General features: G+C 41.0%; 1 protein-coding gene across 3 annotated transcripts; it reads right to left on the bottom strand.

The window, feature by feature from the left end:
• Positions 1 to 350: 350 nt before the first annotated feature.
• tgfbrap1 (transforming growth factor, beta receptor associated protein 1) lies at positions 351 to 12152 on the bottom strand. Of its 3 annotated transcripts, none has more exons than XM_035629412.2 (14): positions 11907 to 12152; positions 9556 to 10271; positions 8729 to 8923; positions 8430 to 8584; positions 8196 to 8278; positions 7316 to 7496; positions 7071 to 7231; positions 6503 to 6560; positions 6237 to 6380; positions 5936 to 6079; positions 5383 to 5542; positions 4646 to 5121; positions 3526 to 3660; positions 351 to 966 (listed from the first exon to the last, which is right to left on the bottom strand). In XM_035629412.2, exons 2-14 carry the CDS (start codon positions 10250 to 10252, stop codon positions 730 to 732), a joined length of 2826 nt encoding a protein of 941 aa, XP_035485305.1. In that variant the 5' UTR covers positions 10253 to 10271; positions 11907 to 12152; the 3' UTR covers positions 351 to 729. The 3 variants fall into 3 exon arrangements, with proteins under 3 accessions (XP_035485305.1, XP_035485306.1, XP_035485307.1); XM_035629413.2 differs by having other exon boundaries at positions 9556 to 10266; XM_035629414.2 differs by lacking the exon at positions 351 to 966 and having other exon boundaries at positions 1096 to 3660.
• Between the last annotated feature and the right edge of the window lie 1100 nt (positions 12153 to 13252).

The following is a 13252-nucleotide window of genomic DNA, read 5'->3' as shown; positions in this document are numbered from 1 at the left end:
ATCTTCCCACTTCTCTGCTTCGTGGGACAGGAAAACCAGATTCAACGAATACATTTGGAGTAATGTTAGTAATGTCCTTCCTTAAAGCATATTCTTATAGGAAAGCCTTTTAATGCCTGAATAATATCTGGTCTTTTAATTTTATGTAATGTAATGTTTTTTATTTTTGTTTTGTTCTGTGCAGTTTTATTCATGTGTGTTTTAAAGCACGTTGTAACCTTGTTATAGAAACGAAGTTTTTATTATTAATTAATTATTATTATAATAAAAGACACAACACAACAATTCTCACGCCCCAGCATACAGTGGATCTACTTATAGGTGTGAAATTGAGACTCTGTGAGAGGACATACGTTTTTCATGTTTATTAAAATGGGACGGATTTACAGTTTGTACACTCCATCCACATTGGCTTTGATTAAGAAAGCAACAAACAAGTACAAATGCAGTATATACATACCAGTATACATACATTTACAAAATACAATAGCTTTTGTTTTTCTTCCACAGAACTGTGCTGTTTTGTTTTTTGTAATTATTATTACGTGAAGTCATTGTTTAGGAGGACTTTGAAGCAAGCTACACTTAAATTGTTTGGACAGAGAGATGCTGTGCATTTCAGACATGGAAAAGCGAGTCAACCCTAAAGAATCTACGACATTCAGATCTCCATGATATAAAAATAGTCCCCTGTAGAAATGTTTTCACAGATACAGGAAGCTATAGCAATCAACAGCACAGGCACCAGAGAAATGAGTACACCCACAACAGTGATGTGCTTGGCCTAATTTTTGAGAGTAATGGTAGGATTGATTTCGGAAAACTTTCATAAACTAATTCTGATGAACTTCTTGTAGAGTTTGAAGTGTGTAGTGAGTAAGGATTTGTTTCCGAGGAGTTGAAACTGTCCTTGTGTCTTTTTTTGTTACTGTACGAGCATCTCCAGTGGGACAGAGTGGCACGTTTCTAGGCCAAAAGAAAAAAAAAGAAAAACACATTATTCAGGTTTTTTTTTTTCATCTTCTCATTCCTCCGTTATGAAACTCATGCGTCTTCTGCCACTGTGGAGAACACAGTTTTTCAAAGTCAAGTTGACACAGTTGGGACATTTTTTATTTTAACAAAAAAGGATCACCTCCAGGAGACATTGAGTAAACACGTCCCTGATTTTGACTGCTCTCACAATGTAGCGACGCGGACACATTATGCAGCTTTTGCCATTAGTGACGTCCGCCCGGGGGAGAAACCAGCACTTTATCGTTATCCGACACGTACGCGACACTCGGAAAGCACTAAAAAGACAAAGCAGCGCTTTGTGATGACAAGTCTGTAAAGAATTTCAGGGCTTCATTTTGACAGAACAGGAGCCGACCTCCATTCCTGTGAGAGGTGTCGGGACTAAAAGGTCAAAGCCATAACTCCGGCACTCTGCAAGGAGACAGTTATGAAAGCGGAGGTGTATCAAGCTGTATGTTCTCGACGCCGTGGATGATAAAGGTTTCGCCTTCGCAGTTTTCATTCACTACTTTCGTTGGAATGTGGAAGAAATGCATCCTCGTCCACATGAAGCGCTCAACTTTCACACCAATGCTGCGATTTGCAATTTTTCATAATTTCAAGGGAAATGTTTTAATAGCATAGTTCAAATGACTTTCCAAAGCATTTCCCTTTAACCAAGACCAGTGTGTGTGCATGTGCGTGTGTGTGTGTGTGAATGGATTGTGGAAGAGATGGAACATGATGTTTCTTTCAAACAGGATAATAAAATCATTCAAAAAAGAATAAAAGTAAAGAGTCATTTCCATAATGCACCTGAGGTCCATTCATGTTTTAAAAAAACATTATGCATTACTGCCATCTAGTGGGCACTCGTTTTTTTACTGCTTAAACAAAAAACGTAAGCTGTTAAAAAATAATAACTCAGAGATACTGATTGACAATGTTTATTCTACCTCCTTTACTACAAATGATTCAAGCTTTCCACCAGGACATTTTGACCGGGATGGACATTTGTTTATGTATTGAAAGACGCAAGGATTCAAATTCATTTGATCCAAATCATTTGTGGGCACTCAAGCCGAACAAACACTGTGAGGGCAGGTGGGCAGTGAAGACCCCTCTCAATTTATCTAATTTAGTTACTCTTACAAAAGCATGACGTCATTTGGTTGCCACGTTTAACACATGTATGACGACATTATCGTTCAAGATTATACCGCTGTTTGTCTGTTTGTTGTTGTTTTTTTAGCAGGATTGCTCAAAAGTTTCTGAATTGATTTGCATGATTTTGTTAAATCAAAGACGGGTATCGGCCATGGTAACAGGTGATTTCATTTTTGGGGATTGGGGAAACAGGAATGTTTTTGAAGTTTTCTTCACCATTGCGAGATGGGGATTTGGGTTGAACAGTGTGAAGGTGCGGGATCACTCACTCAGCCCTGTCTGAGGTCAACGCTCTCAGAGTGCCCTGGTCTGATTTGAGCGAGTTTTTAGAAGGTCGATGGTGCAGTTTGAATATTTGAATTGAATATCATCTTACCAGTGATTGGTGGAGCAATGTAAAAGCCCCATTTGGCGTTGTACGCCGCTGTTGCTCCGCAGACAATAATCGAAATAAATGGAACATTCAAAATCTAATAGCCTCAGATCAAATTGCTGACTCATAAACGGAAAACACCATGACTATAACATCCACTGTCATTACAGCCGAGGGGGAAAATAAAGCAGCACCGAGACCAGATCTCTAGAGTGAGAGACGCACAATTAAAGACTCTGTTTTTCCATCAGCACTGATGAGTTTTACACATGAACATGCTCAAGGAGCAAGTCAGGACAATATTAATAATACATGACCAATATGAGATGATTAGCCCAAAAGGAACATAAGAGTGGTAACACCGTTCATGCTTCAAAGTATTTTGCAACAGAATTCAGATTTTGTGGGGGCGGGGTGGTTTCTGTAGTTTCTCAAGTCAGGTTTCAAAAGTGGACGAGTGAAGACGAGGACGGTCACAGAACTGAACAGGAGCCAGTGTTTAATTCATTCTCTGTTTGAATGAATTTAAAAAGGGCACGGTGACTTAACTGCTGTGGGGGTTTTTTTTTTTTACTTCTTTAAAAAACTCGCAGTCTGAGAGTGTGGTGTAACTCTGCATCACACACACACACACACACACACACACACACACACACACACACACACACACACACACACACACACACACACACACACACACACACACACACACACACACACACACACACACACACACACACACACACACACACACACACACACAGGAACAGCTTTCTTTGAATTTCTCATCAACTCCATAGCAGATTCCACTACGGCAAAGTGTGCTCTGTGCTTTTCTTTTGTTTCCTTTACCCCCTCAGTCCTCAGCAGGTCCTGCTTTAGTTTGGCGCCTCCGATCACAGATCAGGTGACAGTTGAACGGGTCGAGTGAAGTCTCACGTGTGGTTAGTGCTATTAGTTAACAGTCTCTTGGTGGGAGAGTCTCTTACTCTCTGGGCGACGCACTGGGTGTGGACGGGCACTCCACCCGGCAGACACACCACATCAGGCTCACTGAAGGTGTTGTGGCACAGGTGGCATCCCTTCTTTTCGGACACAAAGATGGGCTTCTTGCGCTCTTTCAACTGGAAGATAAAAAAAATATATGACAAGAGTGTCAATAAGTTGAAGCAGATACGGACACTGAGATAACACCCTATGACCGTTGCTTTCAGACATGCACTGAAGTCCGAACTTTTCCAGCCCCCTAGTGAAATTTCCCAAAAAATGTCAGAGTGAGTCCATGGGACAATACGGCAGGAGAATCTCTGGAAATCTCACGGCGAGGGATTGGGTGTGTTGATGACTGTAAAGAAAAACGCTGCTTTCTGTGGCAGCATTATCACCATGTCCCGCCTCCTGCATGCTCTACCCAGATGCCACGCAATGTTCTGGAAATGTTCCCGTTGGTGTGTGAACTCTGACTGAGATGATCTCCTGCTGCGTTCCTCATATGTGAACAGCCAAACTCTGGAAAATGTCTGAAACCAATTTTTTTTCTGACCTTTTCCTGAGCTCATGTCTGAGATGGCTAATGTTACACTGGGGTCATTAATTACATCATACACACTTATATGGCTGTCAGAAGCGTGGTCAAAGTTCAGTTGATGACGGCAACTAATGATCCTTTTTCATTATAAATGAATTTGCTGGTTCTATTATCAATTGAACGTTGCGTCGATAAAATGGCATAAAAAAAGGACATGCCCATTAACCTCTGTTCCCAGTTTACTATTCATGACCACACAAAGCATGAAGTTCAACATTTAAGAAACTGGAATCAGCAAATGTTTGACTTAATTAAATGACTTTTCTTTGCAGCTCTATTTCCGTGGTTAATTAATTCGGTTTATTCAGGATTGTTCTATCTCTTGGAGGGGCACTGAGAGAAAAATAAAAACTTTGCTTTTATTGTTATTGTTGCTGTTCACCCTTTGTAACATTAAAACCGTCTCACACCTTGAATAACAAACGGTAAAGGACATTATTTTATTTTACCCGAGCATGTATAACAGCACATTTAATAAGTATATCAGTTATTGATATAAGCATTTAGTATGTGTCTCTCACCCTGTCATGCAGCAGTTGTAGGTTTTCTGAGTTGGCTAGCCCCAAAGCAATCTGGGAGGTGCGGCAGGCGTGCACGCTGGCCCTGACAGCCCGGCCCAGAAAGGGCCGCAGCAGCTGCAGCGACCAGCCTTCGGGGAGCATGCGAAGGACGCGGACGGCATCGAACACCTCGCCGTGCCGATTTAGCAGGTCCACTGCTGCCATCTCCAGGTCTCCGCTGTCACCTCCTGCCGCCGCTGCCGCCGCCTGGGATTTTCCGGGACGGTTCCCGTCTAAATAAACCCCCAGGAGCAGGTGAAACAGCTGCTGTTGGTAGGCGGAATCGCGACAAGACGAGGCCCATATGCAGAAGGCCTCAGCGGACCGGAAGTCTCTGAGCTTGTGCACCAAAATGTGCAGCGCTTTATCGTGCTCCTCCAGTTTTCCGTGTAGTGTTGCGCGCTCAAGCAGCAGTTGTTCACAGTTCTCCATCTTACCTAAAGACAGCAAAAGAAAGGGAACAAACAAAACATCAGTGGACAAACCTGCACAGAGATCAGTCAACTCCTTAGAAGAACACCTTGCTTTGAAGCATCACCCAGAACTGCTCTTCAGTCTGATTTACACTTGTGGTGCTACAATCCATTAAAATTCAGAACAAGCTGGTTAAAATAAAATAATCATTTACGTTTATGCAAAAATAGAAAGATCCTTCTTCAAAGTACAATAGTGTCTTCATCTTCAGACATGTGTCTCACCTAAAAGAATCTGTACCCGGTATAGGTTGGACTCCCTGAGCAGGGCTTGGAGCCGGTCTCTCGCACTGCTGAGCTGCGCCTCGTCAATCGGCGACTGCGACAGCAGCATCGTGACCCTCTCCAGGTACAACACAGCCAGGTGTGTGTGGAACTTCTCTTTCTGTATCATAAGAAGAGATAAAAAAAACTTTTTAACATTCTTTTTTTTAAATCAAGTTCGCTTGGATTAAAATAGAGATATATAAAATACACATAAAAATGGCTGTTCTTTAAAGCAGATATTCTAAATAAGACAGTTTTTGTATTGATTGCATGTTGCAATATTCAGGTATTAACTACTCTCAATAAAAAAAATGTTGTAACAGCATTTTCTACTTTTTTCTACCTGTTGTCACTGTGAAGATGACCTTTGACCTTTAGGATACAAAACGTCATCACTTCAACATTTAATCCAATTAATCTTATTTGTGTGACATTGTGTCATAATAAAAAAAGAAAAGAACCAGGGTCGTCCAGGTCCCACATTTCTCATTAACATCCTCTTTTATTGTACCTGTATCCTTCTCTCCAGCACCAGGTATTCCAAGTACAGCAGCTGCGCCTGGACGTGCTTGCCCAGGTAACTGATGACATCATCAGAATTTAATTGTGGCCAATCCTTACTGACAGGCCTCTTAGTGAAGATGTGGATGCCTATCTACAAAAAAAAGAAAAAGAAATGCAAGGTTACTACTATAGCTTTACCCCTTCATGCACATCAGAAAAACAACTTGGCTGGTTGACTGGTGCCAAATAATCTTTGACAGCGGGGTTTAAATTTTTTTTTAACGCCATTCAAAGTGCTGGTAACCTACGGTGGGATCCTTCTGCAAGGCCCAATCTGCATACTGCCACACGAGGTCCAGGTTGGAGCAGGAGCAGAGAAAGTCCACGACGTACTCGTAAAGGTCAGATCTCGTTGGGTCCTGCAGATCCCCGTCCGCTACGCGAATCCACAACTGCCAAAGACACATTTAATAAATAATTTAATAAGGAAAAAGGCTAAATTCCCCTTAACATTTTGTTACGGTGCAGATTCATGTGTGAGAATCGATAATAGGTCATTAGCAGGTGTACGTACCTGAAGTGCTGCTGAATCCTGACCATTGTAATGATAGAGCAGCCCGAGTGCAAAATATCTGAGTGGCAGAAAGAAGAAGGAATGAATGAAGCAGAGCCCCGTCCCTCAAGATTACATTTCTGTTCAAAGTAATTTAACTGGATTAACTAAACTGGGCACAGTGGTGAAGCTTCACCCGGGTGGCTATTAAAAGCGAGGGGCAAGAAAAAGTATTTACCCAACGAAACCCTTGTCGCCCTGTGGGAAGTAACTAATTTTGTGACTGAAATAACTACTGAAAATTAGACTGATCCCCACAGAGCCCATGACAGTGTCAATTTCTCCTCTAAATTGCCAGTTCTGAGCATGATACGACAGGAATAAACTGAATCTAATTTACTCAAATAAATCTTTATAATGCAGTCAAACCAAACACACACATCAAAAAGATGATGACATTTATCAAGTTGAGTTGTGTGGGGTGAAGGCTCCCCGGACAATAAAAGTGATTATTTGTGTGTTGTAAATTCACTGATTTCAATTATATATTAACTTCAATAAAATAAAAAGGACCGTATACTGTACACACTTGTGATATTTTTCAAGCCATGGGATGCTGTCTGCCAGCAGGCAGGCGTTGTCTGAAGCGAGCAGGTCTAGCAGGCTGTCGTGATCCTGCTCAGCATAGAGCTTCAACAGGGCCGTGTCCACGTCCTCCCTGCAACCGTTTGCCACCTCTGTGCTTCGTACCTGTGTGTGAGGATAAAAAAACCTTCCTGTAATAATTTAATCTCTGCAAATAGCAGTGTAAACAAATCAGTTCGCTCCATTTACCTCTCCCAAATAACTGATGAGAAATTTCTTGCAGCGCAGCACTTTGTCCTTGTCCCCCTGAGCCAGGTGGTTGAGATCTGCGAACTCGTGGAGCGGAGGGTGGCAGCGCGTGAACGAAGAGGAAGTCGGCAGAAGCAGCGGGTAGAGAGATATCAGCTCTCGCACATCCAGCTGTCCCTTCCTGAAAATGTAACGATATGATCACAATAAAACTGCTGAATAATATTCATTCATGAGTGTATCATTTGAGGCTTGTGGGGGGGGGGGGAGACAATTTAATTATTTCCTTTTTTATACTTGGAATAGTATGGCAGAAGAATATGCAGTGAAATGTAAAAAAACCAACATTTTATAATTCCTCAAATGGATTCAGATTCACACCAAAAACAAATCCAAAGGTTAATTTTTCAATAGCCAAACTTTCAAACCTCCTTGACAGAGGCATCTATGAAATTATGAAGTTGTAAAGTAATCTAAAAGATCGAGAACTAAACAGTCCTGCGAATGTGCAGAGGCAAAACTCCTAAATAAGAAACTCAAAGTCATAATGATTTAATAGGCAGAGAACAGACAGAAAGATGGGAAATAATTGTTAACCCAATTAGCTTGAATGGTAATCATGGTGTTACAATTTATTCCAACAGTGATTTCATTTCAAATCCACAGTTCAAAAGCAGTCAACTAGAGTAATTAAATGGAAAAATTAAAATTCTACAGGAATATTAATGACTTTAAAATATATTTGCAGGGGAGATGAGGAGAACGTTAAGACATTTCTGGGAAAACCTTGTGCTTGAATGGTTTTGTTTAATGTCATCATGACCAAGCAAAGCTGTTAAACAAATAAGGGAAATGATCAAACACTGACTCAGACTCTTACCTGAAGTGTTCACTTGCTTCTAGAAATTGAAGTTGGCCAAACTGTATGAAACCGGCCTGCTGGAGGATTCTTTTGTGCAAAATCTGTATGTGCAGACAGTGACAATATGAGACAACTGGGTTCTTTTTTAGTTCAGAAAAAATACAGTCAATTATGCAATTCAGATCAACATTACAGCTAAATATCTTAGTCAAGGGCAAAGTTATGATATTATCAACGATTACGGTTTGATACCTGGAACTTGTCTTTGGGAATATTCCTCTGCGCTCCCTCCGTGAGGATGAGCGCCTCCTCCACTCTGTGACTGGCGAGTAAGTCTTGGATCTGTCTCTCCAGTGGCAGAGGTACGAGGACGTACACGGCCTTGGTGGAAGCCAGTATCACCTTCCCTACAAACACACGCAAAACACTACTTAAAAATAAATATATATATGTACAGTATATATATATATATGTATTTTTTTAAGTTCGGTGCCCAAAGCACACTTTCAGTTTCTTAAAAAGATCCTTAAGAAAGCATTATGCAACAATACCTTCAAAGTCTTGCAGAATGTGTCCATCCCTGAACGAAAGGGTCTGTTTCAGTTGTTGGTCCAACATGCTGTGGATGGTGATGAAGCTTTCATCCAAGGCCACCACGTACGGAAAACACACAGCGGCACCAATCACACTCTCGGACCAGTTGACTGGAGCCCGCTGAGAAACCCCTTCTGCGTTGGCAAACATTCCTGGAGAGGGGGGAGATTAGTTATTGTTCAATGAATTTGATAAGTCATCGACTACATGATAAATACTGTGCATTAATCTAAAACATTTAAAATACTGTAGCTAGCCATTAAGATAACTGTTAGTTGCAACCACTCAGCAAACAAAACTATTGGAAATGGGTAACCAGTGAGATTTAAGAAAAATCACCAAGAATAATTCAGATTTCAGGACGTTTCACCAAATTAATTCAACAATTGTTCTTTACTACATAGAACACAATTCAATATAATTGTTTACGTCTATCACACGGGTCGAAGAATGACAGAAAACCAGTAGAGACAGTATGTTTGTACACATATTGACAATTGAAATTCATATAAAATTTGTGTCACAACTTCCCGGCTGTTATATACCAATAATTCCTTGTAATATAAGTGATGGCTTTACATGTTGACCAAGATAAGTGGCAGAAAATTGAAGGATGGCTTTTACCCAATTAAGTTTTATGTATTAAATTATATCTTACTGTCCATGGAAGGCAAGAAAATAAATATCCAGGACATTTGCAAATTAAGCTTAGAACTTTTTTGAACATAATTTTTTTTTAATTCTCAAGACCTGTGGATGCCCAGTTTTCCCCCCCCTGACTTACCAAGACCACCAGGTGCTGCTAAGAGGAACTCCTCCCGACCGATCCTCTTCACGATGGGCCTCCTCTCCTCGCTGTTGTAAGGGAAGAGGTCTTGGGAAGCTCCTGTGTTGTAGTTCAGGATCATGTATTGTGTAGCGAGGGCCAAGCACAAGAAGTAACCATCGACGCTGACGGCGCACGGCTGCTCGGGAGTGCCCACCTCTTTGACCAGCTGCACTCTGTCCTCGTACACCATGAAAATCTGCACTGTCCGCCGCTTGGAGGAGAGTATGCCCATTTCCACGCAGAACGGATCACCGTTCACCGGGTTCTCGTTAATGCAAAAGGCTGCCACGCCTCTGATCTTGGCCCCGCCTCCCGCCGCTGACGGCACGGTCTCCAACGTCACCATGTCGACGAGGAACACGATTCCATCGCAAAGCACTATCAGGCGCTCCAAAGCGGACGCAGCCCGCAGTTCGGCAACGGGCTTTTTGAGGCCCAGGTATTTGTGCAGCAGCTTCTGGGATGAGTAGCTCAGCTTCCCTTTGGCGGAAGTGACCTCGTCCAGCAGAAAGTGGTGGATGAAGCAGTCATTGGTGCCCACGTACAAGTGCTTTCCACAGCATTCGATGCACTCGATATTGATGCGAGCTTTGTCGCCCATGAGGAGATCTCGCTCCACAGCGGGGACAAGCTCAAAAGCCTTCACACTCATCTCAGCCAAGGCATCTACACTGGATGACACAAAAACAAGACAGGCATCAACAAAACTGCAGACTAATTGAAATAATCGATATAAAAACATAGTGCAAAACCATGTCCTCACTACATTATTAATTCACTGGCAATGTCAGAGGCATATTAAAGGCATAGGCGTGTTCTTCATTCATTTGAGGGTTGTTTGGACAAGACATCACCGTGGGCTCTGTAAAACTCTGTCAACTTGCTCAGCATATTTTTCTTCTTTTGACATTTTATAGCACAAGCAATGAATTAACTAAGGAATAAAGTAAAGTAAATACTGTATAACCTCATCAGCACACAGCTCGGTTAAGATTTAGCATTTCGCCTTTGGCTGCGTGAAAAGCTGACACTTCCATTCAGCCCCCAGAGGAGGACTTGAAGTTTTACCTGTGTGATTTGAAAAAAAAGTTCTTCTGGGCATTATATTTTAATCTTTTAGTTAAGTATTCCTGAAAATTTGAGCCGGACATCACAGTGTGTCGGACACGACAGGTGACTTTCACCGTAGAGTGCATTACATATTAGACACAAGGCTTTATAGAGGCTTTAACGAATTACAGTCATCATATTAAAGTGCTTACTATTAATTTATAATATGATACAGGTGAATGTTTTGCTTGCTTATGACGTTGATTATTTCCCTGTGAAAGCAAACACATTGCTTACAGCACTTAAAAATGAAAATGCATCTACACCAACATAACAGCTATAATTATTTACAATCAAACAAATAGTTTGTTTCATTCATTAGCAAATGATGCTAATGTTGTTTCATCCATTTATGGACTGGTTTGGAAACTTCATTTCTTTCCCTACAAGCGTGTAATCGATTTCCTCACAAACACCTCATATACAATGTCTAACAGCTAAGTTGGTCCTGCGTCCTAATCAGTATTCATGCCGAATCTAGCAAGGAAAAATGAATCTGTCATGCATCTATACACAACACTCAAGACTCTTAATAAATGGTGCATAACAGACTATAACGTAGATGTTAGCACATCATGTTTTAACACATTTATAAACGATTATCAGTCAGTGGGCTCATCCATGCACTGGTAATACACCGTATATGGGAGGAACTGAGTACATTCGGGGGTGCATTTTCAACCATTTTTGGGGATAAATATTATCTGACATGCAACTCTGATCGATTGGTGATAGCTTATAACGTTGAAGCTAGCTAGCTAGCTAGCTTGCCGAACCCATAAATGCTAACGGCGGCAACACAACACAGTGCGCTGGTTAACAGTGGCAGTCGGGAGGTGGAGTGACTAACTTGTGAAGTGGATATTGCGTGTGAGGAAGGCGTAGTTGGATTTGAATTGATCAAGTTGATTCTGGACCAGCTAGCCCGGCGAGCTAACGTTAGCTTAAAGAGGCTGTTCCCTAGTAGATGTCAATGCTAGCAGGCTAATTGACGCTAAGCTACATGTTCAGCAGGTGGCACAGGGAGGGCTCGTTAACAACGTGTATACAAATAAGCGATGGTTGTCACATCGCAACACTCAACGGGTGTAAGGCCGAAGATATTCAACCGGCCTCCCCTTCCCCCGGGAGATGATGCTCCGCACACCCAGCTCGCTGTTGCCTAGTTTCTCCGGGAGCTGTTAGCAATTACCTACCGCTGCAAGACAAGCGTTCGGGACGGGACAGGACGGCAAGCGGGATCACCGTGATCCCGCAGACAGGCGAGTCGTCTTACTCCGGGATCAGCGGCCACCACACATGTTCACACTTAAGAATTGATGTACCCATGCTGCTGGGGTTGGCAGCGCACCTACAAGCGGACATTCCCTGCTTGGTTTGTCGGGCGCGGCGGGTCCTTCCTCGTCCCGGATGGAACTGCAGCAGTCAGGCCAGCCCCCGCGTCAAAAAAATAAATAATACGGTACTCCCGTTGTTTTGTCTTGCGTTTCTATACCAGGCATTACGGTAACAGCGCGTCATTAGTTTCACAATGAAAGCGACGTTCAGGTGAGCGTTCATTCAATGAATCAGTCAGATGTTCAGTCCATTATTATTATTATTATTATTATTATTACTATTATTATTATTATTATTGTTATTATTAATAATAAATATACATATATACATACAATAGCAAAACGAATGAATATTAGATAGTATACCAAATATAATAAATTAGCTTTTTTCTTTCATACTGAAATTATTAAGGCAAGGCGAGGCAAGGCAAGTTTATTTGTATAGCACCATTCATACACAAGGTAACAGAGTTTTATACAGAGGCATTGAATTACATTAAGACAAATACATCAAAATTTAGAATAAAAGCAAAATAGTACGACATTAAAATGAAAGCATTACATTAAAATAGATATTGAAACCAGAGCGATAAAACACTATTTAATAGCATAAAAGTGCATTTAAAAGACAATAATTAATTATTAAGATTAATTTATAGGAAAGCTGCAGAGAACAACAGTGTTTTTAGACCTGAGGGGTCTGGATGCTTCATAGGGAATTAAAAACTCTAGGATGTATTTTGGTCCAAGACCATTCAGTGCTTTGTAGACCAAGAAAAATATTTTAAAATCTATCCTTTGACTCATTAAGATACTTTCGGCCCCCCTTTTCTTATTACAACAATATTTTTCAGTCACATTTAATGTCAAAGTTAAATCAAAACGAAGTGTCCTGTGTTTCACAGAACATTTTCACTTCATACCCCACAGAGTCACTCAGACAATTCAAGGTCCATTTAATGTATAATTTCAAAATTAAAGCCCTCCAAAATGTGATATGTGAACTATAATAATTTTCTAATAATAATTTTATTCATATAGCACCTTTCAGAAGTAGCTTCACAAAGTGCTTTCACAAAAACATATAAATCACAGACAGTTATAATCAGCATTCTAACAATAATACGGTTTTCAGGTCACATATCTGAAATTTAAAATAAATAAATAAAATTAAAAAAAAAATATATATAAAGGCGATATCTATA

This window comes from Scophthalmus maximus, chromosome 4 (assembly GCF_022379125.1).
Source record: "Scophthalmus maximus strain ysfricsl-2021 chromosome 4, ASM2237912v1, whole genome shotgun sequence".
Classification (NCBI taxonomy): Eukaryota; Metazoa; Chordata; class Actinopteri; order Pleuronectiformes; family Scophthalmidae; genus Scophthalmus; species Scophthalmus maximus.
Note: the sequence above shows the minus strand (reverse complement) of the source record. Positions and strands in the feature narration are given on the sequence as shown.

Excerpts from the sequence above, each read along its gene's own strand:
- tgfbrap1 (XM_035629412.2), bottom strand. The coding sequence starts at position 10,252 with ATGAGTGTGAAGGCTTTTGAGCTTGTCCCCGCTGTGGAGCGAGATCTC. Across the intron at positions 8,585-8,728 it reads CATTCTGCAAGACTTTGAAG|GGAAGGTGATACTGGCTTCC; the intron begins GTATTGTTGCAT and ends GTGTGTTTGTAG. Across the intron at positions 7,232-7,315 it reads TCATCAGTTATTTGGGAGAG|GTACGAAGCACAGAGGTGGC; the intron begins GTAAATGGAGCG and ends CCTCACACACAG.